Source organism: Purpureocillium lilacinum (genome assembly GCF_023168085.1).
Source record: "Purpureocillium lilacinum CBS 284.36 DNA, scaffold_1, whole genome shotgun sequence".
NCBI classification, from domain to species: domain Eukaryota; kingdom Fungi; phylum Ascomycota; class Sordariomycetes; order Hypocreales; family Ophiocordycipitaceae; genus Purpureocillium; species Purpureocillium lilacinum.
Window position 1 is genome coordinate 5,489,729 of NW_027072111.1, and position 24,841 is coordinate 5,514,569.

At 59.3% G+C, this 24,841-nt stretch overlaps 7 protein-coding genes across 7 annotated transcripts; 4 read left to right on the forward strand and 3 right to left on the reverse strand.

The window, feature by feature from the left end:
* Positions 1–731: 731 nt before the first annotated feature.
* On the forward strand, positions 732–1,352 carry PLICBS_001298 (uncharacterized protein; the record flags this gene model as incomplete). The annotated part of the gene is made up of 1 exon (XM_018317648.1): positions 732–1,352. The coding sequence occupies one exon, from the start codon at positions 732–734 to the stop codon at positions 1,350–1,352; it is 621 nt and encodes a 206-aa protein (XP_018183173.1).
* A 375-nt stretch (positions 1,353–1,727) lies between these two features.
* PLICBS_001299 (phosphatidylserine decarboxylase 1) lies at positions 1,728–3,393 on the reverse strand (the record flags this gene model as incomplete). Its single annotated transcript, XM_018317647.1, has 2 exons — positions 1,728–2,814; positions 2,870–3,393. 2 exons carry the CDS (start codon positions 3,391–3,393, stop codon positions 1,728–1,730), a joined length of 1,611 nt encoding a protein of 536 aa, XP_018183172.1.
* A 1,177-nt stretch (positions 3,394–4,570) lies between these two features.
* On the forward strand, positions 4,571–6,649 carry PLICBS_001300 (uncharacterized protein; the record flags this gene model as incomplete). The annotated part of the gene is made up of 2 exons (XM_065599788.1): positions 4,571–4,722; positions 5,242–6,649. The coding sequence occupies 2 exons, from the start codon at positions 4,571–4,573 to the stop codon at positions 6,647–6,649; spliced, it is 1,560 nt and encodes a 519-aa protein (XP_065455860.1).
* Positions 6,650–6,986: 337 nt separating this feature from the next.
* On the forward strand, positions 6,987–8,470 carry PLICBS_001301 (uncharacterized protein; the record flags this gene model as incomplete). Its single annotated transcript, XM_065599789.1, has 3 exons — positions 6,987–6,990; positions 7,379–7,386; positions 7,559–8,470. The coding sequence occupies 3 exons, from the start codon at positions 6,987–6,989 to the stop codon at positions 8,468–8,470; spliced, it is 924 nt and encodes a 307-aa protein (XP_065455861.1).
* Positions 8,471–8,780: 310 nt separating this feature from the next.
* PLICBS_001302 (uncharacterized protein) lies at positions 8,781–10,998 on the reverse strand (the record flags this gene model as incomplete). The annotated part of the gene is made up of 7 exons (XM_018317644.2): positions 8,781–9,129; positions 9,184–9,317; positions 9,369–9,849; positions 9,912–10,021; positions 10,070–10,618; positions 10,688–10,777; positions 10,834–10,998. 7 exons carry the CDS (start codon positions 10,996–10,998, stop codon positions 8,781–8,783), a joined length of 1,878 nt encoding a protein of 625 aa, XP_018183169.2.
* Positions 10,999–14,497: 3,499 nt separating this feature from the next.
* Positions 14,498–16,604, forward strand: PLICBS_001303 (uncharacterized protein; the record flags this gene model as incomplete). The annotated part of the gene is made up of 4 exons (XM_065599790.1): positions 14,498–14,930; positions 15,013–15,274; positions 15,337–15,842; positions 15,904–16,604. The coding sequence occupies 4 exons, from the start codon at positions 14,498–14,500 to the stop codon at positions 16,602–16,604; spliced, it is 1,902 nt and encodes a 633-aa protein (XP_065455862.1).
* A 3,832-nt stretch (positions 16,605–20,436) lies between these two features.
* On the reverse strand, positions 20,437–21,910 carry PLICBS_001304 (uncharacterized protein; the record flags this gene model as incomplete). The annotated part of the gene is made up of 3 exons (XM_018317642.1): positions 20,437–21,271; positions 21,331–21,597; positions 21,651–21,910. The coding sequence occupies 3 exons, from the start codon at positions 21,908–21,910 to the stop codon at positions 20,437–20,439; spliced, it is 1,362 nt and encodes a 453-aa protein (XP_018183167.1).
* Between the last annotated feature and the right edge of the window lie 2,931 nt (positions 21,911–24,841).

Here is a 24,841-nt window from a genome sequence, read left to right on the forward strand (position 1 = left end):
GCAGCGTCGCTGGCGCCCCCCCAGTCCCGCTCCGCCGCTCCAGACGTTTCCGCCCGCCATTCCGTCGCTGCTGCCCCTCCCCCCACCATGCGTACCTAGTAGGCTACGTCTGCGCCGCCGGGTACCAACTGCCACGGCATTATTCCCGCTGGGAGCCAAGAACCTCCCGCAACGGCGGCGGCGGCGACTGACGGGTTGACGCCGCGAGTGGGTTGCGCCGATGCGAGTCGGCCAGTCACCCGATTTCCCACCAGATTGAGTAATTACGTCTGGTACTAGGCGGGCGGGCTTGATCATCGTAGCATCAGCTAGGGAAAAAAATGTTTCTCATCCACGCATTCCCGTCCAAGGTCCCGCAGCGTGCCATTTGCGGGACCGCCGCCGCCCACCCCTCCCAAGCGAAGGCGAGATATGGAGATTGCCTTTCGAGATCGTCGTCGTCCCAAATGGTATTTAAGTGCTTGTCCCGTCCCTCGTCCTAGATGTGAAATGTCTCTTCAGTAGCACAGCATCTCATCAAAGCAACACCCTGGTTAGCCAGCGCATCATTTGCCCATCGCATCACATTACATACATCAAGACTCAACCAACACTTGTTGGCCACCACCACGCTTATAAGCCAACCCCTCCAAAGCACCTCGTCCTCCCCGTCTACATACAAAAGTGACGAGAAGCCCGCCTCTTCAAACCAAATCACCCACATACAAGACCAAAAGTCAAGTACCGCAAAAATGTCCGCCGTCAAGCACACCGCCGACACCCTCTTCCAGCTGGCCAAGGTCCGCCGCAGCCACTACCCCTTGACCAAGCAGCTCACCATCTCCGCGAGCCGCATCCAGGAGCTGGTCAACGAGGCCACCCTGCACACGCCCTCGTCCTTCAACTCCCAGTCCACCCGCGCCGTTGTCCTCCTCGGCGCCGAGCACGATAAGCTGTGGGACATCACCACCACCATCCTCAAGGACATCGTCCCCGAGGCCAACTGGAAGCCCACCGGCGACAAGATGGCCATGTTCAAGGGCGCCGCCGGCACCATCCTCTTCTTCGACGACGAGGAGGTCGTCCGCGGCATGCAGGCCAAGTTCTCCGCCTACGCCGATCGCTTCCCTACCTGGGCCTCCCAGAGCAACGCCATGCAGCAGTACCTGCTCTGGACCGCCCTTGAGCTCGAGGGCCTCGGCGCAAACCTCCAGCACTACAACCCCCTCATCGACCAAAAGGTCGCCTCCACCTGGGGCCTCCCCGAGACCTGGAAGCTCAGCGCCCAGCTCGTCTTTGGCGGCAAGACCGGCGAGGCCGGCGAGAAGCAGTTCCAGCCTGTTGAGGAGCGCGTCAAGGTCTTCGGTGCTTAGACGCCCCCCAGGCCCGAGAAGAAATATGGTAGTTGGGATTGAACCAGCGACAGACTAGACGCATTTACGCCGGAGTTTATTGGGCACGGGATACGATGGGCACATTGTTCAGCGATTGATATGGATAATATACAACATGATTCATCATTTCACCTTGATAAGAACTGCTTCTAGAAATGTGCTTGCGACGAAAAGGGCCAATGCATCCATGAAAATTTCCCGATATCTCAAAAACCCAATATATGAGATGTAGTTATCCTAATAACGAGTTGGATATAATACATGTACAATGCCCTATCCATCTCGCCAAGACGCGATGCAACCTCTGCCCATCCAGGCACCAAGACGTGTCCTTCACGCCACATATATAGTACACTATTCCGGCAAGATACGTCCGAGAGCTTGGCCCATGCGAATCTTTTGCCCCTTCTCAACACACCATTCCCACCCCGACGCCGGCTTGTGCGCGTCGTGCCTTTCCTGTGGCGCTTCGAAAACGAGGACAATGGTGCTGCCGAGTTGGAACCCTCCCATCTCGTCACCTCTCCTCAGCGCGTGGCCATGCAAGACGGTGCTCGCCTCCTCATACGTAGCTTCCGCGAAGCCAAGGTACGGCTCGCCACGCTTCGCTGCCTCGTCGGCGGCATGGTCGGCCGCTGTGTCTGTCGTCAGGCTGTTGGTCCGCAGCTCACGATCAAAGTTGACCTTGATGGAGCCGACATTGGTGGCGCCGACCGGGATGTAGCTGAAGAAACCGTACCGCCAGCGGCCGAGCAACACGACGCGTTCGTTCAGCGTGAAGAGGCCGGGCAGCGTGCGTTGTAGGTATGGTGAAACACTATACAATTCGCCGGCAAAGTGTCGTCTCCGTTCCACGACCCAGTTCGTCGGAGAGTGGAAGCGGTGGTAGTCACCTGGTGCCAGGTAGATCACGGCGTAGTACAAGGCACTGGCCTTGTCTTCGGAGAGGATGTCGTACCACGGCTTCTCCCCTAGGGCCAGCTCGGCACGAACTTCAGAGACTGCGCGCTGCGAGACCTCGGTCGACTCGTCTGTAGCGGCATGATCCGCCTTGCCGTGGCTCGGGCCCGACAGCAGGTCAGGGAGGGTGTATGAGATGCCGTTAACCTTGGCAAACTCTTCCTCCTGTTTGATAATCTCTTCGTCACCATGGCGCTCGCGGTGGCTCGGCTTGGGCTGGCTGTGTTTGGAGGAGCCACTTCGAATACTGGATGTCGGGGTGTTCTTCCCAAGCAGCGCATCAATGCTGTACGTCATGCCCTTGACCTGCTCGATGTCGCCCCCTTCGATTCGGCCGAATTGAAGAATCTTGCCGTCAGAGGGAGAAACCAAGGCATTGGTATCGGGGTCCAGCGGGCGGACGCCGGGCTTGAGGGTTCGGTAGAAGAATGCTGCCAGGTTCGGGTATACGTGGAGATCAGGCTCGGCCACCTCGTCAAGGCTGTGCTTGTCAGTGATTTGGTTCAACAGACAGCGTGAGGTATGTTGGGACATACTTTACGCCGAATATGAATGAATAAAGCTTGAAGCCAGGAACGCGCAAGTAGTATGGGATCGTGAGCTCGTTGAACTTGCCCCACAACCGCGAAATGGCTTTGAGCGGCAAAGTCGACATGACCTGAACCTGCCATGGACCTTCTGGACGGACTCGAGGGCGCGGCTTGGGTTGCCCTCCGGGAACTTGCCCCTCTTCCTCGGCCCGCCTCTTCTCCTGCTCCCGGGCGGAGACCTTGTAGAACTGTACCAGGCCGAGAAAGCCAATGCCCAGGCCGACGGGGATCTGGTACCATTGGATCTTGCTGTTGCGGAGGGCCTCGGCGAGGCGATGGGAGAAGCGCGGTCGCTTGCCAGAGCCGGAAGAAAAGTTGCGCGCGGTGCATGGCACACGGCGCGTGCATCGCGCGTGGGGGACGAGAGACGTCGCATGTCGAGGCGCGCAGTTGAGGAAGCGGCCGTTGAGGCTTGCAACCGCGTGGCCGTGCACGAGCTGGCGAGGGCCAAGCCCGAGCGTGGCAGCCATCGTGAGCAGAGGCTCAACCGCGCCGATCAGGGTTCTGGGGTGCAATTGGGTTTTACGGTCTGGCTGCACTGGCCATGGCCCGCCGAGTCGAGGAAGACGGGAGACGTTGGGAGGGCTGCCTGGAGAGGAGGGTCCTTTCGTCACTGGAGTCCGGAGTCTGGAGGCATCGCTGACGTACAAACTCCCGCCACAGCGTGGGCGGGGCGCCGGCGCCGGCAAAAGTATGGATCCGCCTGCTGGAGATTCGCAGCTGGAGGCTCGTTCGGCAGCATACCCAAGCTGCCCGTTCAACCCGCCCCCAAAGTCCCCGACTAGGGAGTTCCCGCGACCTGACGGTGACACACGCGAGAGCATGGCACCTGGGCAGCTGTCGCCATCCACACCGTGCGTTTCAAACGGCTGGGCGCATCATAGCTACGCGGAGGCGCCCTCCCCGCTCCATCCGTGGGCATGTGCAGGTAAAGGTGACGTGCGCGGGCTTCGCAATTGAGCACGAAGCATGCGGCGACGCAAGCCTTTGGGGCGATCCAGTGCCGAAAGTGCTCCAACCTCACTGCCAGGCGTCATTGGTAATCTCCCGAGGCGACCCCCGGGACCCCCCAGCAGCCAAACACTGCCAAGCCCACCATGTCCCTGCCGGAGCCAGGCACCGAATTGGCAGGCAGGCAGGCGCGCAGTCACCCGACGGAGTCACTGCACCTCCCCTCGCGTGGCTGCCCTGCATTGATGGAAGTACCTTGTACAAGTACGTACCTCGTCATCCTGCCACCGTGGAAGAACGGGCAGCGAAACGCATCCGTTTGAGATGCCACCGGTCCTCTTCTTGCACGTCTCGCGTCCAGACACCACTGCCCCCGACGATGCGCTGATCCATCGCGTTTCTCTCCTTGTGTAGAATTTTTGTTTCCGTTTGTGACTCGAGGTTGCACAGGTCCTGCGACCCAGCGCTCTCTTTTGTTTCTGTCTGGCCCTTCTCCTGCGTCGCCCGTCCTTCTGCCAGACGGGCAGCATTCCGCATTCTGTGTGTCTGACATGACCTGCACGGACACGTCTTGTTAAGTTACCAGCGCCTTTCACCCGTGGCCCGTTAGGATCGAGACATCCCCCTCCCATATCGCTCGTCGACGTTCTCTCAAGTCCTGCTCGGTCCGGGTGGCGTGCCAGTCAGTCAGCCAACATGACGACCGCGCCCATGGCTTCCCACCCCGATGGCGCCGCCCTTACGCCCCCCGACCAGCTCGTCGTCAACCTCCAGGTCGTCTCGCCATCGGTTGGCGTCAATCGCCCGCTGCTCTTCCCCGACCTTCCCGCCGCGACCACCATCAAGGGGTTGAAGAATCGTATTAGACAGGCCCTTCCTCTTCGGCCGGCCGACGAAAACCAGCGCCTGATTCACCGCGGCCGAGCCCTGCTCCGTGATTCGGAAAGCTTGCTCGATATATTTGGTGCTGATGCCGTGAGCCATCCTCCCCATGGGACTTGCTAGCTCGTCCATTCTTCTGCTCTGATGTAACTGACCCGTGTTCTTCTCCAGCTCCGAGAGCCCGACCGACAGACGATCCACCTCGTCATTCGAGAAACCACGGACATGCACACGCCGACCCCCCCGAACGCTGCTGGAGCTTCAACGTCAAGGCCTCGCTCACAGTCTCCTCACGTCGGGCCGGATGGCTTGCCGAGAAGACAAGTGCAGCATCCCATCATGCCTACACCGCAGCATCGCATGCCGTCACCAGCACCGCCATCAATTCATACCTACAACGTCCCGCCGCATTACACGCACGAACAAGCCGCAGCCTTTCAACATCAACACCAGAACATGACGCATTGGTTGACCCAGATACAAAGAGACGCCCACCTCCAGCGAGAGGCTATGTTCAGGGCTCGGGTGAGCCAAAACCAGCGTGGAAGGGCCCAGATGGGCATGAGGGGCATTGGCGACCAGGGCAACCCGAATGGCATCGTCGCCGGGCAGGAGCCTACTAGCGGTAGAGCCAGCCCAAGCACTTCTTTGGCTTCTCAGAACGAAGTCACGGCGCGAGGAGCTCAAGATGAGCAGCAAATCATCAGAGCAGCACGGGCCGTCTATGCCGGACAGCCCTCTGCCGACCCGCAGGGGGTATTTCGTAGCCCGGATGACAATCAGGCCACAAACACCCTGGTCAGCGCCATGCATCGCACGGCGTCAGGGACGCCGCTACACAACCGACCGCTTTCCCAGCCCGGCGTCACGACCCCAGTCTTCGGCCCTGGCTCAAGGCTCACCGGCAGCGGCCGGGCCACCCCGGACCAGGACGCAAGATGGGCAGAGGCAGCACGCGCCTGGGCGTCAGCGAGCGGCACTGGCGCCAACACGGCGTACGGCTCCGGGGGGGCCAACATTCAGGCGAGCTCGGGCTCTCAGGTTTACATTCTAATGTCGCCTGAGGGTCCGCGAGCCATTCTATTCAACCCCTCCGCTTCGGAGACATACTATACGCCTCGGCTCAGGCCCCAGCAGAGTTGGCCACATCTGCCGGGGGCTAGAGGTGCCAATGCGGCATACATGGCCCAACAACCCACCTTCCCCGTCCCTCAGACCCAAGACCAGAGGCAACAAGCACGTCCTGAACCTCCAGCTCCCGTGAATGTCCAGCAGCCGATCCAGCCTGTGCATCCTGGAAACCCGCCCGCAGCTGGTCTCCCTCCCCTTCTGCTTCATCTTTGGCCTCACATGTGGCTGATTTTCCGGCTCGGTCTCTTCGTATGGTTCTTCACATCGCCAGACTCCAGTTGGTCAAGGTGGTTGACGATCATTTGCATGGCCGTGTTTGCGTTCGTCTTGAGCACTGGGCTTCTCAATGGCGTGGCTGAGAACGCTTGGCGGCCGATTGGCAGACATATCGAGAACATTCTGCCGGCTCTGGAGCATCCACGTGGCGGGCAGGGAGGCCGGCGTGGGCATGACGGAGAACCGAATCCGGAACAGATGGCCGCAAGGCTGGTGGCCGAACGACAGGGGCGCGAGGGTTGGCTCACCGGGCAAGTGCGACGACTGGAGCGAGCGGGCCTGCTATTTCTGGCAAGCATTGCGCCTGGGGTTGCAGAGCGGCACATTGCCAACCTCGAGGCCGAGGCGAGGGCCGAAGAGAACCGCCAGCGCGAGGCTGAGGCGGCTGCCGCGGCTGCAGCAGCTGCCGCGACTGACAACGGCGATGGCCAAGGTGAGGCAAGGAGTGGCGGCGAAAACGACACGAATACCCATGAGAACGAGTGATCCCGCGAGGGAGCAGAGCAGGAAGGAGAGGAGGGCGGAGATGGCCAGTCAGCTCCTCAAGCTGGCCGAGGCGGCGATGTGGCCAGGGACGATCTCATTGCGCTATGAAGCCGAATGCACAAAATTCCATCGTGATCAGGGGACAGCGAGTACGAATGACAAATAGAACGGCAGCGTGTTTGGGGAGCAACTGAGCGTAGGGCATTACCTGGAGACCTGAGGTGCATGTATTTCGCGCCTAAGCTGGTTGCCTGCCGTCGCTTGGCTACTTAGAGGGTTGCAGCATGTGCTGGCTCGGGCAATATAGAGCCGAGACTCACGCCCTCAACCGTCCGCCATGCGTCGACGTATTTAAATGCTTTTCAAACCGGCGCCTTACAGGCGTACGTACGGACCTCCCGTACGCCGAGATGCAGTGGTGTAGGTGGTTGATGTCGAGGGTTGCGTACGGCGAATAGCTCACGTGTTGGGGGGCAAGAGCCGCTATCTTATCGCCCAGTGAGTGGCGTGGAGCTGGGGCGCGCGTCAAGCTTCAACCTGGCACAAGCTCTCCACTGTAAGCTTCAACGGCGCTTCGACATAATCCTAGTCTCCTCTGCCAGTTCCAGAACATTGCGACGCATCCCGCCCACGCTTCCATAGAGCTTCTTTCCGGCAGCAATTGATCGCTAGTTTTTCTTTCTCCCTGACACATTGAAACCACCACTCAGTTTTCCGACGCGTGGCCAGAGCCTGGCGTCAGAGACGCAACGATGAGTGGCGGTTGGAATACCAGTATGGCTCTCCTCCATTCCGCTTGTGCCTGATCGCTTGACGTGGCTGACCATTTCTCTGACAATAGTCGAATCCGATGCGGTAAAGTTTTAATCCTTCATGACAAGCAATTTTGGTTTGCTGATCCGTCGTCAGGGCGTCTTCACGTCCCTCATCGAGAATCTCGGAGTCAAGGACGTCCAGTTCGAAGAACTCCTCACCCTCGACCCATCCGAACTGGCGACACTTCGGCCGCTCTATGGAGTCATATTCCTCTTTAAATACCCGACCGATCGGCCTTACGCGACGCCTGACGGACCGCTCGATGGCTCGTTTGACCAGAACGCCTCCGAGCAGATATTCTTCGCGGCGCAAACGATTCAGAATGCTTGCGCCACGCAGGCGCTCCTGAGCGTTCTGATGAACAAGACCGACGACGTGGACATCGGGACACAAATGAAGGACTTTCGCGAGTTCACCATGGTCTTGCCACCCGAGTTCCGCGGTGAGGCCCTGAGCAACTCGGACCTGATTCGGGAGGTGCACAACAGCTTCGCGCGGAGCAGCCCCTTTGTCGACGAGACACAAAAGACGGGTGAGGCGGAAGACGCTTTCCACTTCATCGCCTACACCCCAATCAACGGAACTCTATACGAGCTCGACGGACTGCAGCCATCGCCCATCTCCCATGGGCCCTGCACCACCGAGTCATTCCCCGCCCAGGTCGTCGAAGTCCTGCAAAAGCGGGTAGCTCGTTACGAAGCCACCGAGATACGCTTCAACCTTTTGGCAATGTGCCGTGATTTGCGAATCCGGGCGCGCGACTTCGGCGACGAGGAGCTGTTGGCGCGAGAAGAACGCAAGCGTCGCGACTGGCAGTTTGAGAATGCTCTGCGGAGACACAACTTTGTTGGCTTCGCGGGAGAGGTACTCAAGGGCGTGGTGAGGGAGAAGCTCAAGCAGGGCGGTGATGCGGCCGTGAGCAAGTGGGTAGACGAGAGTTTGGAACGGAGGAAGACGGCTGAGAAGGCCGCAAGGAGAGGTGACCAGGACATGGATGTGGATTGATTCCCGGGCGAAGAAGCATAGGTTAACACACTGCGCGGCCATCATCAGCCGGCCCTCGGTTTATACAGAAAACTACGATATCGCGACGCAGGCATGGGAATATCCGTTGGTTCAGCAAGAGTTCCCTGGGGAACATGGATATAGACCACAGCCTTCTGTGGCGTAGCGCGTCTCCTTCGGAGTGCCTCTGACCCCGTCCCCCCTTCCCGTGCTGACTTTTGTCATATCAACGTCTACGTACGAAAGATGGCCTCCTGTACAGGATGTGATGCCCTCTGGAAGAAGACCGCTTACAAACGCGCGGGAAGTTTCAGCGCCCTAAGCGATAGGTGGTCGCGGATGCTGCCTGGCCAGGTGTTGCTGGCTCCGCGACGTGTTCCGGATACTCCTTGGAGGGCAGGTCGGTTCGCCGCTCTGCCGCCTGCATTGAGCCTACCTGAGTTTCCTCGAGGCTGAGGCCACTGATGCTGCCGGCATCTTCTGCCGCCCGTGGTCTGCGGCAATGAGATTTGATGGCCCTGACGAGCCAAGGAGCACGACCGCCGCCTCGCCACGTCCAGTACTCCTTTAGGTCATACTCTCGAGGCTCGATGCGGCCACCACTGCACCAGACCACGACGCCAACCAGGCCGTTGAGCATGGCGTACACGAAGAGGCCCCTGCTCATAGTTTCAGCTGTGGCAAATTCGCCTGGAGAAAGTATGTGTACTTACGCTATATGGCCGTAGGCTACGCTGTAGCTGAACGGGATAAAGGCCATGACGACAAACGACGGGAGCACGTCACCGATATAGTGCCAGTTGATTTGGGTGATCTGTCGGATCATCATGCAGCCAACCTCGACGACCTTGGTGTTAGCAGTTCGTGGGACTCTGTAACGGTGTTGAGAAGCACGTACAAGAACCAAGGTGCAGCCCGTGGCCCAGGGCGGGATGGACGCGAATATAGGCGCAAAGAAGACGGCACCGATGAAGCAGAGACCCGCCACAATGGCAGTCAGTCCCGTGCGACCGCCCTCAGCAATCCCAGCGCCGCTCTCGATGAAGGCCGTCACGGGCGAGCAGCCAAAGAGCGCCGCAATGGATATAAACGCGGCGTCGATGCAGTACGCGGCCGTTGACCGGGGGAAGTCGCCGTCCTTGCGGTTCACGACGCCGCAGAAGCGCACCATGGAGTAGAGCGTGGCCGTGGCGTCGATGATGTCGACGTACAGGAAGGTGAATATCGCGAGGGCAAAGTGCGAGCCGCTGGACCCGAACGTCCAGTCGAGCTGGTTGAGTGTCTTGGAGATGGGGTGCCAGGCGGCAACTTGCTGGAAGAACTCGAAGCGTGAGTCGCCTTCGGGTGTGTCGGGGAAGTATGAGATGGGCGTGTGTCGCCTATTTGATTTCGCACAGCGTCAGAGAAAATACCAGGGACCGATGAGACAGTGCAGACTTACGGCCAGGACAGGATTGAGACCAGAGCGATGCCGATGATGAGCGAGTATTTGATACGAAATGCCATCAAGAAGGACGTCACGATGCCACCACAAAAGACGGCAACCCACAGCTGTCGAAGTCAGCTTCTCTCACAATATTAGGCCGGGGGAAGACCTACCTTTGGATTCGCCATCTGGCCCGAGTCACACTGGCCGGTCTGTGGGTTGAGCTTCTCAAGGGGGCAGCCGCCGATGGCCAGGGGCGTCGAGCTGCCTCCGCCAGTGATGGCACCGATGCCCGCCGAGTACGACAGCCCGATTTCGGTGAGAAAGAAGCCGATACCAACGCCCGTGGCTGTCTTTATGGTCGCTGGGATCAACCGGACGAGCCACTGCCGCATCCCCGTCAGCGCGAGCGCCATGAAGATGAGGCCCTCGAAGAAGACGGCCGTGAGCGCGGTGCGGTAGGACACGTCGCCGCTGCCGTTGACGCCCACGACTTGAAAGGCGAAGTAGGCATTGAGGCCCATGCCTGGGGCGAGGGCCACGGGGAGGTTGGTGACTGCGCCAAAGGTTACGGATGCCATGCCGGCGATGGCGGCCGTGGCGGTGACGAGGTCGCGTCGAACTTGTTCCTTGCAGTCGGCGAATTCTGGAACGGTGTCGCATCTGCGCTTGTCTGCCATGTCGCAATCACAAGTGCCCCCCGTCTGAGCTAGGAGAGATGCCTAAGTCGGCGTTAATAACTGCAACTTCCACGGCGAGGCTCAGTCTAGAGCTCAGGGGCCGCGACTTACGTTGACAGCGATGATGTACGCCATGGTGGCGAAAGTCGTCAACCCGGCTCTCACTTCCTTGAGAAATGTAGTCTCAGGAATCTCTTCTGGCTGCTAGGTGTCAGCAGAAAATCGCCGCCTGAGAAAGTTTCTGTGGCCTGTCTTACATGGCCACTGCCGGCCAGATGGAAGAGTCTACCAACGCGGGACATGGTTATGCGAGTATCGACAAAGTCGAAGAAGTCGCGGATCCCAAAGAACCTAGACCTGCCTGTTGGACCCGGCGGTAAAGAGGCGGCGGTAGATTGCTGATCGTCTGCGTGCTGGGCCATTGCAGAGTCGATACGTATCCGTGCCGGAGAGAGGCGCGCGAGGGCCTGCATCATTCGGGTTCGGGCGACTGACAAGAGAGACAGCGCACTTGAGGATAGGATAGGACACGATGAAGACAAACTCTATAGCGTAACGAGGAATATTGATGCTTGAGTCTGCCGCATATTATGGCCCTGTGGTGGTGGGAAAGCGAATGTTGAGAACCTCACCCCTGAGTCAGTTCCCAGGACAGATAGGTGAGGACACCTTGGACTACGAAGACGCTACGTGTGATGGCAGGCTGATAAATTGGATACTATGATACGGAAGAGCAAAATAGAACAAGGAGGCCCAGGGAACTCATGTCGGGCAAGGACGCCGTGGGACTGCGTTACCGAGACCAGAGAACATAGAGTCACATCGTATACAGCAGGCATCAACGAAGTCTACGTAAATCGGGAGCGAGCGCCTGGAAAAGCGCTGGCACATAAGGATGTGATGCTTGTAAAAACTTGATATGACTTCCTTCCTGCTCAAGTTCGCATATTTTTGGCTCAGCGGCGCCAAGAAATTGGCCAAAGGAAGCGTATATGACATCGTTGCTTTGGCGGCCAACACGGCAAGCAAGTCGGCCATGCAGAGTTTTCTAGGGATAAACGGCTAACATAGCTTCGGTAGTGCTTGGCCACGATCACGAGGGCATCGGATGAGGTGACCGGCGTCGGAGACGGCTGACTGTATGGCAATGACCCAGTGTTCCTTTGCCTCACTTTTGGATTCATGCAGCCACCCCTCAGATTTGCGGGTACACCGAGACTCGCGTGGCGGTTCCGTGCTGCCTGATGCGAGATATGTGTATGTCACTTGAAGGCGTGCGCCGGGTTGCAACATGTCCTCATCTAGGCCATGACAGACGCAGTTTAAGACATGGCGGAGATTCCAGCTGCTCACAAGAACGCCGCGACAAGACGAAACGATGTCCCAACAGAAGTAAGCGAACGTATTGCACCGGAATTCAACCACTCTCTTGTTGCTTCAAGCGAGGTCGTCGGCGGCTACGATCAAAATACCGTTTTGTTCGGGCGGCTACACGCGTTCGACGTGCTGCGATCCGCCGGCGCAGCGAGCCTCTCACAGCCACGGCTGGCCTTGACATGATATCAGAGTTATACGAGATGCTGCAAGCGAGTCTTGAGCTCGGACTCGTCTGATGTCTGGCGGCAGCGGGCAGGGTATGGATGCGTGCCGGCGGGGACGGAGCGCGATCTTTGGGAAGCAGCAGAGGCCCGCATGCACCGATCCTTTGCATTCCCACGGGGGGCCTAAGCTGTGCTACGAGGGGGAAAACTTGGATGGATTTCAAGAGCTTTGGGGGAGTGTAACCGAGGTCCGAGTCACAAAATGGAGGCGCGCTGAAGGATGGGCGTTGGTGACGACGTGACGGGGTGATGTTAGTCGCATGGGCCACCTGGTGGCCATGGCACTCGGCAACGCCGTGGGGGGGTTATCTTCAATGGGGAAGCCCGGAGACGTGACTGCAGAGTGTTGGTCGTTCGATTTGATACCCCCGGCAAGAACGGATAGGCCCTCGGAGTCTCGGCAGCCCTACGGGGTTTGCGGGGGTGAAAGGCTGTGGGGATTTGTTGCTGCGAAGTGTCTGTCTCTGTTCCCAACTCGGAAGCAACATGAACGGCGATGTTGGTTCTCGCACCGGCGAAAACTGCCGTCACAGCGACACGCACGCAGTGCCAGACTCTGCTTTACTGCACCTACTGCACGGCAACATTGCCTTGGCCTGCCTTATAGACTAATACGCACACGAGACGACCTGCGCGCCCGACGGCAGGCTGCATCTGTCCAACAGCCGCGTATTGGGTCTCGGGAGACACGTATCACCGCTTTTCCCTCGCCACATGGTATGTGCTCTTGCACGCCCGGCGGCAAGTAGTTGATTGGATGGGGCGATGTCGTAGGAGAGCGAGAGGAGGAGTTGGTCTCTGGACCAAGAGGAGAAGGCGGGAATTCCTATTACGAGGCGAGTGAGCAGCACAGCGAAGCACAGCAGAGCACAGGACCGCACAGGATGTGAGTCAGGGGAAGCGAGCGAGCGAGCGCGAGCGGCTGGGTGCGCCAAATGCCATCAAATGGAGCTGAGGTCTTGCTTGCAGCATGCAGCCTTGGCCGAAGCATCATCGGCTAGGTAACATGAAGGGGTGAGAGAAAGAAGATGAGAGAGTCAGAGATACGAGTACTCGTACACGCTCTTCCCCTGGCGAGCTCAAATGCAGCTCTCAGTTGGTTCGAGACTTCCAGTCCTCCTCCATGCTCCTCCTCGGTCCTGCGCGCCCGTCAGAGCGCGAACCAGAGCCCAGACGACGCCCTGCCGGCCGGCCCCCATCAGTGTGGCGCGCGTCTCTTCTTGGCAGCCGTGCAGGGCCCCGTTTTCTTCAACCAAGGATCAATGCAAGAACAAAGGATCCCCCTCCCGCTCCGATGAGTAGTCGTGGAGACGGTCTCGCTTACTATGCTTGTGCTATGCTTGGAAGCTGGGAAATATTATAACCCACAAGCTGAGCGAGATCCAGGCCGCTGCGGTGCGTTCGTGTTGCCTGCATCGAGCCGCGCTATTGGTCGGCACGCAGCAAATGGTCGGGCGTGGTGTAGCGACGATGGTGGACTTGGAGTTGCTCTGTCTGTCTGTCTATGTTTCCGTCTCTCCAACCATCCGTCCAGCTCACTATCCACTCGTTCTTACATCCATCCACCCACCCATCCATCCATCCATCCATGATCCATCCATGTCCGACTCCCATCCGTCCACCCGTGCGTCCAGCTGTGGACGAGCATACGTTGGTCCGCAAAGAACGCGAGTCGCGAACCCCCGCGGTCCCTGTCTGCTTTGTCTACGTTACCTTGCCTGCGTTACCTGTTCCCTCCCACCTCTCTCGGTCGCCCCCGTTGCCGCCGTCACGCCCCCCCTCCCCCGGCGGCGGGCACGAAATGCCGCTGCCGAGCCACCACCGCGTTCAATCCGGCTCGAAATCGATATTCGATGCAATGCGCGCTCTCCTGCCCTTTGAGGGCCCGCCATCCCGGCCCTGCTGCTGTTCCCTCGTTCCCCCCCGTCGTCGCTGCTCAACCAACCACTCTCACGTGGGCCGTTTCATCTTCACCCAGGGTCTCCCGTTGACCTTCCCGGAACTCGCTCGCTTGCGCCGCCTTTTGATGCGCAGAAACCGCCCTCCGCCCCCCGTTTGCGTTTGCCTTTGCGTTTCCCTTGCTTGCTGCGATCCGTCTCAAGGGGCTGAGTCTGCGACTCTGCGCTGACGCGCTCGCCTCGTCTCGCCCCGTCGTCGCACGTTGATGCCGCTTGATGCCGCACCTCTCACTTCAGTTCGCGCGTCTCCGTCTCAAGCCGCGTTGCGTTGCGCGCCTTCCCATGTCCCCCGGCCGCACGGCGATGGGTGGCAGTGCAAGTCCAACACAGTCTTTGCCCATTATCATCGGCCGCCGCTCGCCATGTGGGGGATCTTCTGGACGGATCCGGACCTGGAGCTCGTGGGAGAGCACAGGGCTAGAAAGGAGAGGGAGAGGGACGAAGCTGAGAGGAGCAGGACGCGCTCCGGCAGAGGCTCCATGTCGACGACCAGCTCACGATCCTCCACTGCCGAATCCGCCTTCGCCCGTTTCAGATCGCGGGGTTTAAAGCACGCGAACGCGTCCAAGGCCGGGGCCAAGATAAAGTCGTCGGCCTCGTCGGCCGTCGCATCCTCCTCCGCCACCCACTCCACGGCCTCTCCCTTCTCCAGGACCTCTGGCACCAAGAGTCGTCCGAGCTCCGGCCACTCCAGCAAGGACACATCTGGTCGCTTCGGCTCGGCTCGTGCCTGTCCCGAACCTGCTTCCGCCGGCGGCACGGCCCATCAACTCTGCCCGCATCTACTCCAGAGTGGTAAGTTGCACGCCAATCGCATGTGTGTGCGGCTGTCAAGCCTGCTAGTGTTGTGGAGTTGCTTAAGAGTTCGCCAATATAGATTCCGTCTTGCTTCCCAACAGCCCGAGCGCGCAGCCTCCATCGGCGGCACTTGCGACGCCTCCTGGAGCTTGCGACATCACCCAGTTCCCAACCCGGTGGGCTGCGTCGCCGCCTTTGCCGCCACTGACGGGGCAATTACAGCCGTCACCAATGGCCCGGCTGTCCATCTTCGATCTGCCGAGTCCCGTCAAGAAGGCCTTCATCATCCCCGGGATGAGGGTTAGAGAACCTATGACTCCGCCGCAGTCTCCTACAAGAGGGTAGGAGCAACGAAACTTGCCGTCCGTGCGTGTCGTCGTGGAGGCTAACCGCAATCTTGAAGCCATCCGTCGCTGTTTCCAGAGCCACCGGAACCGTCACCACCATTGGTACCTCCGCCAAAGTCACCACTGCGGTCCAGGGTGTCATATCGGCCACTGGCGGCCAATGTCAACGACCACAAGGTTCTGCGATCGCCCGATCACGGGCGATCTGTGACTCCAGAAACCATGACGGGCTGGGTGGAAGAATCGGGCAACGAGCATACGTCCTCGCTCGGGTCGTGGCTCACCGTGTCACACGAGGCAACTGATTTGGAGTCGTTGATGAATCAAGCAGATTCCATGGCCAAGGCTACACCGGCAGTTGCGCTATCGCGGCTCAAGACGATATGGTCAGCCAATGCCAGTATGCCAAACCTCGCACAGCTCGAGGCCGAGAAGACCCGGTGGATGCTGTCCGTTGTAAGTCATCTGGACGTAGAAGCTGCCCACGATACGAAGCGGCAAGCGCCTCACCGAATCGCACCGGGCAATATTCATAACATCCTCGCTCTCTACGAGTCCAAAGGTTTGTGCGGTACCAGCTGGGTGCAGTCAGTTGGACAGGGCAGCGGCTAAAGCTTCCGCAGCCACAGCGTTGTATCTCGCGGCTTTGAACCCAAAGAGGCGTATCTGCCACTTCTCCGATTCCCCGTTGCCGCATGAAGCGGTTCCCAACGTGCAGCCACTGTCGGTCGCTACCATCTCGTCATCGACGTTTCCCATCCCACCGCAGCTATTCGAAGCCGCATACTCACTGTCCTTGCCAGCGCTTTGCACAACGTCAGACCTGCGCGGCATAGTGCACAATGTGAGCAGCGCTCTCAAGCCGGGGGGGACCTTGCACTTAACGTTGATCGATCCGTTACCTTGCGCCAACACGCTGGGTGCTAAGATGCGGCAGTGGCTGGATCAGCACTTGCTGAGCAACCTCAGGAGGCAGTCGAGGTGCTCAAGCCCGAGCACGGCGCTCCCGCAATGGCTCGGCGAGGCGTCGCTGCGCGCAGCCGGGAGCACGCTGACGACGACCAAGTTCTACGCGACTCCCGACAACGTGAGGCTCCAACAGCGGGATCCAGACCCGGCCATTGAGCAGCTGCGGACGGAGAAGAAGACCAAGGCGGAGCTGAGAAGCCTCGTAGGCCGCCTGCTTTGGAAGGAGGTCTGGGGGCGACATGTGACAACTGATTCGTGGTGGTGGGATGACAGCGACTGCATGGAAGAGTGCCTCGAGCTGGGCACTTTTTGGGAGTATCACTTGATTGAGGCCGTCAAGGGTGCAGACCAGTAGGATCAAAGCCGGAAGGCTGCGATGCGACCCAGCGTACATGTGCCTGACACGGAACATACAGGGCGATAGGCCAAGCCGGAGTTGATGGCTCGCATGTCTCACCCTCTTGCGCGTCAGACAACCCCGTGGCACGGACCTCTTTACTGCGCGAGAGCGTGTTGCGCATATGCCATTTCAGGCAGGCGGAAGGCGTTTGTCCCCAGCTGAACTACAAAAAGGGGACTCACAGACGGGATGGCGGTTGGAACATTCCGGGGCCTGCTCGACATGTGGCAGTTTGGCAGACGCGCCGCAGGCCATACATGGACATACCTTGGCCCTCAGATCAGACGCCGTCTCGACGCGATGAGGCCAAGGCGCAAATTGAGCATTCTGGACATGTGCGGCTCGGTCTGAGGGCGTCGCGGGGCCGACACCCCCAGCTTCGACCGGCAGAGCGCTCCCGCCGGGTGGGTTTTTCTTTACACCTTGTACATGCTGCACATGCGCAGGGCGCATGGCGTCTCGGATAATTTCAGAGACAGGCGTTGAAAAAGACGTTTCAAGACGTGACGAGCACGGAGAGTGAGACAGAACCTGGGAAGTCTGACGATGTTCTGCCTGAGCCAAGTCTTGGAACTCGGCAGGATCATGGCTGATGCACAACGAGCAGGCCAAGGCATCTTGTGTAGCATCGGATCTCCCCAAAGCCAAGTCCTGGCGTGTGAGTGAGTGAGTGAGTGAGTGAGTGGATTGGCAACACACCACGGGGAAAGGGGGGATCGAGCAAGACCGGACGATCTTCATCGCATCTCGTCGAGCATCATCCTCCACGCCCAGCAAGGCGGCCACAAACAGGGAATGGGCATCCCCCACAATCTCCCGCCTGGGCGCCTGGGTGGGCCCCCCGAAGCTCAGGCCGCCGAGATCCCTTCCCATCATCCCGGGTCCCTGGCAAGCCACCCGGCAGTGTTGAAGAAAGAAACTTGCTTTTGTAGGTCTGCGGAAGTGGATGCTGGCGACGTCCCCTCCTTGCCGCCCACTGAGACATACAGCGCTCGGTTCTATTTCTGAGACCTCTACCAAGTCTTTCGTGATAATCATCTGCTTCGGGAGCAATTTAAGTTGTCTGGTCCTTGGGTCATGCTTGAGCCCAAGACCACCCCTCCCCTCCTCCAGTCTTTTTCAATTGCCGGGGCGGCGGTGGCGGCGAGAAAGCAAGGGTCCCAATGTCTCGTTCTCGACGCAAAACGACACGCACCAGTCGACGGCAGGGCCGTTGAAGAATGTGGGGAGACGCCCAGCCACCCGATGTCACGTCGGGCAAGGCACGTATTGGCCAGGATGCCAGGGCATGAGGGGGCACACGGTCACTTGCCAGGGGCTCTCGCAGGGGACGTGAGAGCACTCATGAGGCATCATGATGTAGCATCCTCATCTTGGCTGGTGAGGGGTCGTTACGGTGGCTCGTCAGCCTCCATGCTTCGTAATAACTGGCCATTCTAGCTTTTTGATGAAGCTTCACCCGCCGCCCGACAGTTCACAGTCCGGGGACCGTCGGAGCGTGGGTCTTGTCATTAAAATGTCAAGAGTCATACGAGGCTCGGGGATCGCCGCGGTCGACACCAGCACCCTCGTATTGTCAAAGGCAAAAAGAGAGCTCGTATGCTTTCGCCAGCCTGCCGGGGACACTGCTGCAGCGAGATCTCGCGGCGGCCGTTGGCCCGGCCGAGAAGTGCCCGCAGAATGAACGAGGTTGTGCGCCGGGACAGGTCGCGTTCAACCCCCCGCGAAGACGGAAAGTCCCAAGGTTTACCGCCACAGCCAACGGCCCACGGAGGAGGACCGTCCCGCGAGAGGCGGATGCGACAGTAAGTTAACCAGTGCATCCCCATCGCGGCTGCAGCCTTGGGCGGTCCGAGTGGGTGTGCGGATGCATCACTGCTGGAACGGTAGCTCCGGATCGCTTACACGCTGGACTGCCAAGACGCTCCATTCCTTGCCGTTCGTGCCCATCTCTTCGGGTGGGTTTTCCGGGTCCTGCCCCTGGGGACACACAGTGCAAGTCACGCTCGTACCGGGCACATGCTGCCCTGGTCGCGGAGTCCTCGATAGTCCAAACTCTAAGAAGCTCTATGCGATGCTGCGTGCCCATCATGCACGACCATACCACGCCCTCGGTTATATCGAAGCGAAGAGCCGCTCCGTCCTCGTGGGCATGTCGAAAGGCCAGCGCATGCTGCCGTCTGGGGACCTGGCGCGGATATTGCCCTGGACGGTCGCACAGCGACAACCCCCAGTGACATGGACCCAGCTAGGATATCACCGAGCCCTTGTCGATACCCTAGCGGTGGTTCGATGTTGACAAACTTACCAAGTATATCATTCTTTGATAAGGAACTCAAGTGGTTCTTTGTATAGTACATTTGCCCTCCGTATAACGAGTCCCGCCCCACGCCGGCACTCGCGGGTTGTACTTGCGACTGTGCCTGTCAGCGCTGCTCAGCGAGTTCGCGACAACTCCATCAAGAACCGCCGCCGCCGCCGTCGGCCCCGACATACGATCGCCCGGCATGTGGGCGCCATCGGCCTCAAGCCCGTCTGCCGGGTTGAAGCCCGAACGAACTCCGGCAGGGGATGCGACCGACGGTCCAAGCGCCAGCGAGAGCCGAGAAGAGGGGTGGACGGCCCCCCGGAGAAGGCGAAAGGAAACATCGTTGAGACATGAGCACGTCTCGCCCCTGTGTCGCAAGCGCCGAGACGGATATGACGGTCTCCTTCCATGCCGTTGAATGTGACAGGGGAGGGAGCGAGTGATGCAAGAGCTAAAACTGTTTACGGTGAGCTGGGACCGTGACCATGACCATGCATGAAATGTGTTCGATTCTTTGCATGGAAATGCCCGAGCCCGAATCAGTTTCTCGCCGCCCGATGAGTTGCGGTGAGCGCAATCCCCCTTGGCCCTGGCTTTGCGTATCCCTGCCGCCCGGGCAGCCCGCCCATCGCAAAGGAAGCACAACCCTGCCCCGTAGATCGCACGCAGCCCAGAGAGATTCACGATGCCCAAAGGCAGGGGAGGGGGAGCGGTTCGCCCACCCCATGCAGCCGAACAATCGGAAACGTCTTCTCGACGTCGGTCCTCCGCCAAGGCCTTCGGCGCGTCCCTCTTCCTGGGCACGGCAGTGGGCGGCACATGTTCCGGCCGTGCACTCTTTGCCGTCCCCGCACTTTGTCCCGTTCCAGCGATGCTGGCGTTCCTGCAGCGCCTGTCGTGAGCTGAAGATTAACAAAGATGGAATGGCATGGTTGTCGCACGAGCCCTCTGCGTGCATGCATGACAGCCACCTGCACTCCATGCGCGCCACACGACAGGCCACGCGCAAGACAATCAGTGCATAAAGCCACTTTGACGACGGCCATGTGTGGGAGGGCTTGATGCGAGCCACAGGCCGCACATGCCAGAGATTGTCAATGCTGTCATCTGTACATTATACATGTACTTTGCCGAGGCGATGGTAGGGTGAGCGACCAGCTCTTTGCCATGAGCCAGTCGAAAAGCACACCAGCCCACCGTCACATATAAACATTTCGTGATTAGATACATCAGTGATCCAATGTGCAAAGAGAGCCGTAGAACAATTCGAGGAGGAAAATGTCAACAGACCAGCGTGGTATCGCCCAAATGCAACTCCGATTCAGTGTCCCATTCATTCCCAACGACGTTAAAGACGCAATCATATTCCGGCAGCAGGCTTGCTGGCATCAAGACAAATTAGGGAAAGCGGCCTGGTGCCTCAGAACAAAGGCCAATCGCTCGTACGAAGAGAAGTGCGTCCACCAATGAGCCCCGGTATCAACAGCTTTGACCCCCGTCCGCCGAATCTGTCCTTGATTTGGCGAGTTCTGTCATGCTTTCCGACTCAAGCGTGCCAGAACTCCTCCTTGCGGGAGTCTTGAACTGGCTCCTGCGGCGCTGGGCCCCGCCGCTCGTCCCATCCGCGCCGGTGCCCCCTCCGACGAGCTCTGAAACGGCCGGCCTTCGGCCCTGCTTCATGTCGTGGAATAGGTTCTTGCAGGCGCCCCATGACGTGACGGCGTAGATGACTGCGTTCCAGAACCCCTGCAGCGGCAGGACGAACGCGCTCATGAACTCGAGCGGCACGAACGTCTCCTTCGCGTGGACGACTGAGTAGACTCGGTTGGCGCTTGAGGGAATCCACGTAATCAAGATGGCGGTGAAGAACAGAATGGCGCATTTGGTGTAAGACCATGCCGCGTTGTTCAGTTCGTGGTTGCGCCGCCGCGCAGGGTTCGTAGCTCGGCGACGCGCAATCTGCACGGTGCTCGTCTGTTGTTGAATAGTCTGGCCCTGGATGGGTAGCGACATGCCTTCAGCTGGGCCAGACTGGCTTTCGGCAGAAATGTGCACGGAGTATGCGCCGTTGGCATTTCGGCTACCCTCACCAGCCGACGTGTCACCTCTGCTGACCGGTCCCATCTGGATCCCAGATTCGCTCGCGGCTTCGGTGGTCACTGTAACCTCGGTTCGCTTCATAGTGGCGAAAGCCTCCCCGTTGACGGACAGAGGATCAGGATCTGATGAATGGAAGTCGTGCAGTTGCTTGCGCTTCTCATAGATGGTACGGCCGGCGCGACTGTAGATGAAGAAGGTGACGAGAATCACGCACCTGCAAACGCGTCATCAGCATCACGCAAGCGTATTAGAACTTGGCCTGCCACAACATACCATACGGGCCCGTAAAACACAGCAATTCGGAGGATGTCGTAATCGGGGCTGACCCAGCACCAGAGGTTCGCGTTGCCATAAACGCGCTGCCCGCGGCTATTTCGAACAAAAATAAACGTAAATGCTGGAATAAATGGGATACCGTAGCAGCCTATAAGGTACCACAACTCCATCTTTCGCAAGCGCTGTGCGTCAAACTTGTAGTAGAATGTCAAGTAGACGTTGATCGCCATGGCCAATGTCCAAAAAGCATCAGCGGGCATGAAGCTATGGCCAAGGTCAGCCTTGCCTCCGTTCAGTCGATGCGTTCTCGTACATACAGTTGGATCAAAAAGCCCTGGAACTGGCACCCGAAGGAGTCGACCTCGGTCAGATATGCGCGAGACATCAGGGTACCAACGTTCGTCATCATGTTTCCGAATGAAGCGTAAAAGACAAGCCGGTTGATGGGCTTATGGAACGCACTGGACATGCAGAACGTGGCAATCGTGAATATGCATCCTAGTAGCGACAGGACCGAGCAGGATCGCTCGATGATGCTAATTGCGTTGAGCTGATCCTCCCTGAATGAGTCTCGCATTGTAGCCGGCTTGTTGGCGGAGGCCGGCAACTGTGGACTGCTGGGTGGTTGGCAGACAGAAAGGAATTGCTCGTGGCACAGCTGGTATCGCACTCGTGCCGGACAAAGTAGATCTCGGGGATATATCTGGGAGATGTTCCAGAAGGCAAAGGAGCCCCGAGAGACGTCGCGGGTGCCTGACAGCGAAGGGTGTATAATATCTTATATGAAGCTGATTGCCCCGGCAGCCTCGCCCTTGCAACGATCAGGAGGGGGCCTGGCTGCTCGATCCAGGAGTAAGGCCGAATCGAAATAAAGGAGGGGTCCGTGAGAAACGGGCTGTTAATCAGGGCCCAAGCATCGAGGTTGTGGATCGGTGCGAGTCGATCTAGGGCAAAACGGTCGAGACAAGACTGGCCCGGAAGGGAAGGAGTGTAATATGAGTTCTCCAGGTCCAGGTTGGAAGAGAGTGAATGTCGAAAAGAACGACCCGGGGTGCATTGAATAGAGATTGGAGTGTCTGATCGAGTGGCTTAACAGCCTTGTGCGACCACGAGCTGCAAGACAGGAGAGAACTGGAGCATGGGGACCGAGAACGGGCATGGCTTGAGAAGCTAGGTACGAACTACTGCGACAAGGGTCCGGAGAGAGTGCCGCAGGTAGTCGTGGGAAGGCACCGATGGAGTTGCCGGACGGAGGCTCGAACTTCGCATCGTCCGGGCATGCCAGGGAAGGGGGGGGCGGGCACTGGCCAGGTAATCCTTGAAGTTTGCTGAACAGGGACATGGCGGACGAGCGGTGGCGGCGATGGCCGACTGGAGTGGGCAGCAGGGATGGCAGCCACGGCATGGTCGCCAACATTGGTCGGCGGCGAGAAACAACGGGACCCGGAAGCCGACGAGAGGGGCCAGGAGATGAGTTACACATGACGGGGCCTCGACGGGGAGGGTGTCAGAGCAGAAGCGTTGCCTGTCTGGAGCTCAGGTTATGTCGGGCCTTGCGGGCTTACTGAGGATGTCGGCATGTACTTCGTAATGGAGGGGTGGACTGAGGAGCTGTGGAGGCGAACGGGGCTGCGTCGCCCAGGGTCCTGATTCAGAGGCTTTCTTGGCCGACCGTTTCCCCAGGGCCATCGCACTGGCCGCCCTGGGCGCTTGTTGTGAGTTGTAATTGCGCTCCATGCGTACGAAGTGCGGTCGCCTGATGTTGGTCGGGGCGCTCGCGCCAAAGGGCTGCAACACTCGACACAACAGACCCGATTTGTGGTCGGAACGGGGGGCGACTCAGGAGGCGGCTGCGGGCACTCGCCAACCGCGATCCAGCGCGGCCAACCAGACGGCTGCATCTCTCCATCTCTTTTCTGCACCGGTGTTCATCGCGACAACGTGGCCAACACACGTCCGCGGTCCAGGGCAGGGCGTGGAAATCGGGGGGGCTTGCGAGTGGCGCGGTAACTAACTGGCTCGTCGACAAGGATGTCAGCCTGGATTGAGGAGCGGGAAACCTGGGGAACGATACCAGCTAGAGGCCGAGCAAGGGGCCCATCCGTCCATCCCGCCTCGGCACAGCGAACGGGTCAAGACAAGCTCCTTGGCCAAGGCCCGAAGCGGGGAGACAAGGCGCGTTGGTCATGGCGGCGGCGACGGGAGACGTCGACGGGCCACGATGCATTTGGTCGACCTGTTGGCTCGCATGTTGGGCGAGTTGACAGCAAAACCTGGTGCTTGGGACGGCGGCGGGAGGAAAGGGCCGCCCTTGTGCCGCAGCGACGAGGGCTGGAGACTGGGAACCTGGCAAGGCCTAAGTTCCAAGGTTTGCTGCGGCTCTGCCTGATGGTCCAGTCATCGTCTGGCCTCAGCGAAATGCGAGTTCTGTCCGATGGCGAGTTGGGCACGCGCCAATGGGCCCCCCGACGTTTGACGTCTAATTTGTGGCAAGCTTGCTTTTTCGTTGCTTGGCACCATACATGCCGAACGGTGACCTGCCCTGTGTTGGCGACAGCCGAGCGATGGTGGAAGCTGTCACCTGTCCCGAGCCTCCACCGTCCAAACCCACTCGTCGGTGTGTTGTGTTGCCTCTCAGTCTTCCCGACCCTGGCCCACGAGTTGAAAAAATTCTGCTGGCAGTGTGCCGTCGCGCTTGCCTCGTGCTGTTGACACGGCACTGCAATGACTGCATACAGGAACTAGGTAGGTGCTACCTAGGTATACCTTGGCTCCACGTGTTGTGCACCTTTCTCAGGCCAGCACCCCTGGCTCCGTGCCACTCTGTGGACTTATCCGTACGGAGTAGGCAGGTACGGATCACGAAGTACGGAGTACGTCTGGTTTATAGTACTCCGCACTGCATCGCCACATGCACAAGGGGCAAACGGAGATGGACAGACCAACAGGCAAGAGCCCGGGCCCTCCAAGGTGGGAACCCTTGGCCGCACCTTCTGCCACCGATCCATGAAGTTGGCAAAATCGTCAATGCTCGCAGTTGGAGGCTGCTGTACACACCAAACTGCAACTTCAAAAGTCGCCGCCAGCGCCCTCAGAAAAGTCGCCGCCAGGCGGATCGGATGCGCCAGTCCCGCTCCCGGCTGCGGTGCAACGTGCGCCGGCTCCAAACGCGCCGACTCCTCGAGTCAGTCAAACCCCTGCGGCGCGGCTCATGTCAGGGGCAGCCCTGTCCCTGAATGCCCCGCCGCCGACGCAAGCACGACAGCGCAGAAGACACATTATCGCCGCTGGTGCCAGTCAACCCACCGACGGAACCCACTCACACACAGACAGACAGGCGCACGCACGCACGCACGCCAACTGTCGCGAGTCGACGACACTCTTCGATCCACATCCGCGGTTGTATGCTGCGCCAGCTGAGTGTGAGGCACAGTTCCAGTGCGTGACGAGCCTCCAGCGCACCCTGAGGTACTGCCTGCAACTGAGCTGGCGCGCCCAAAAGTCAAAG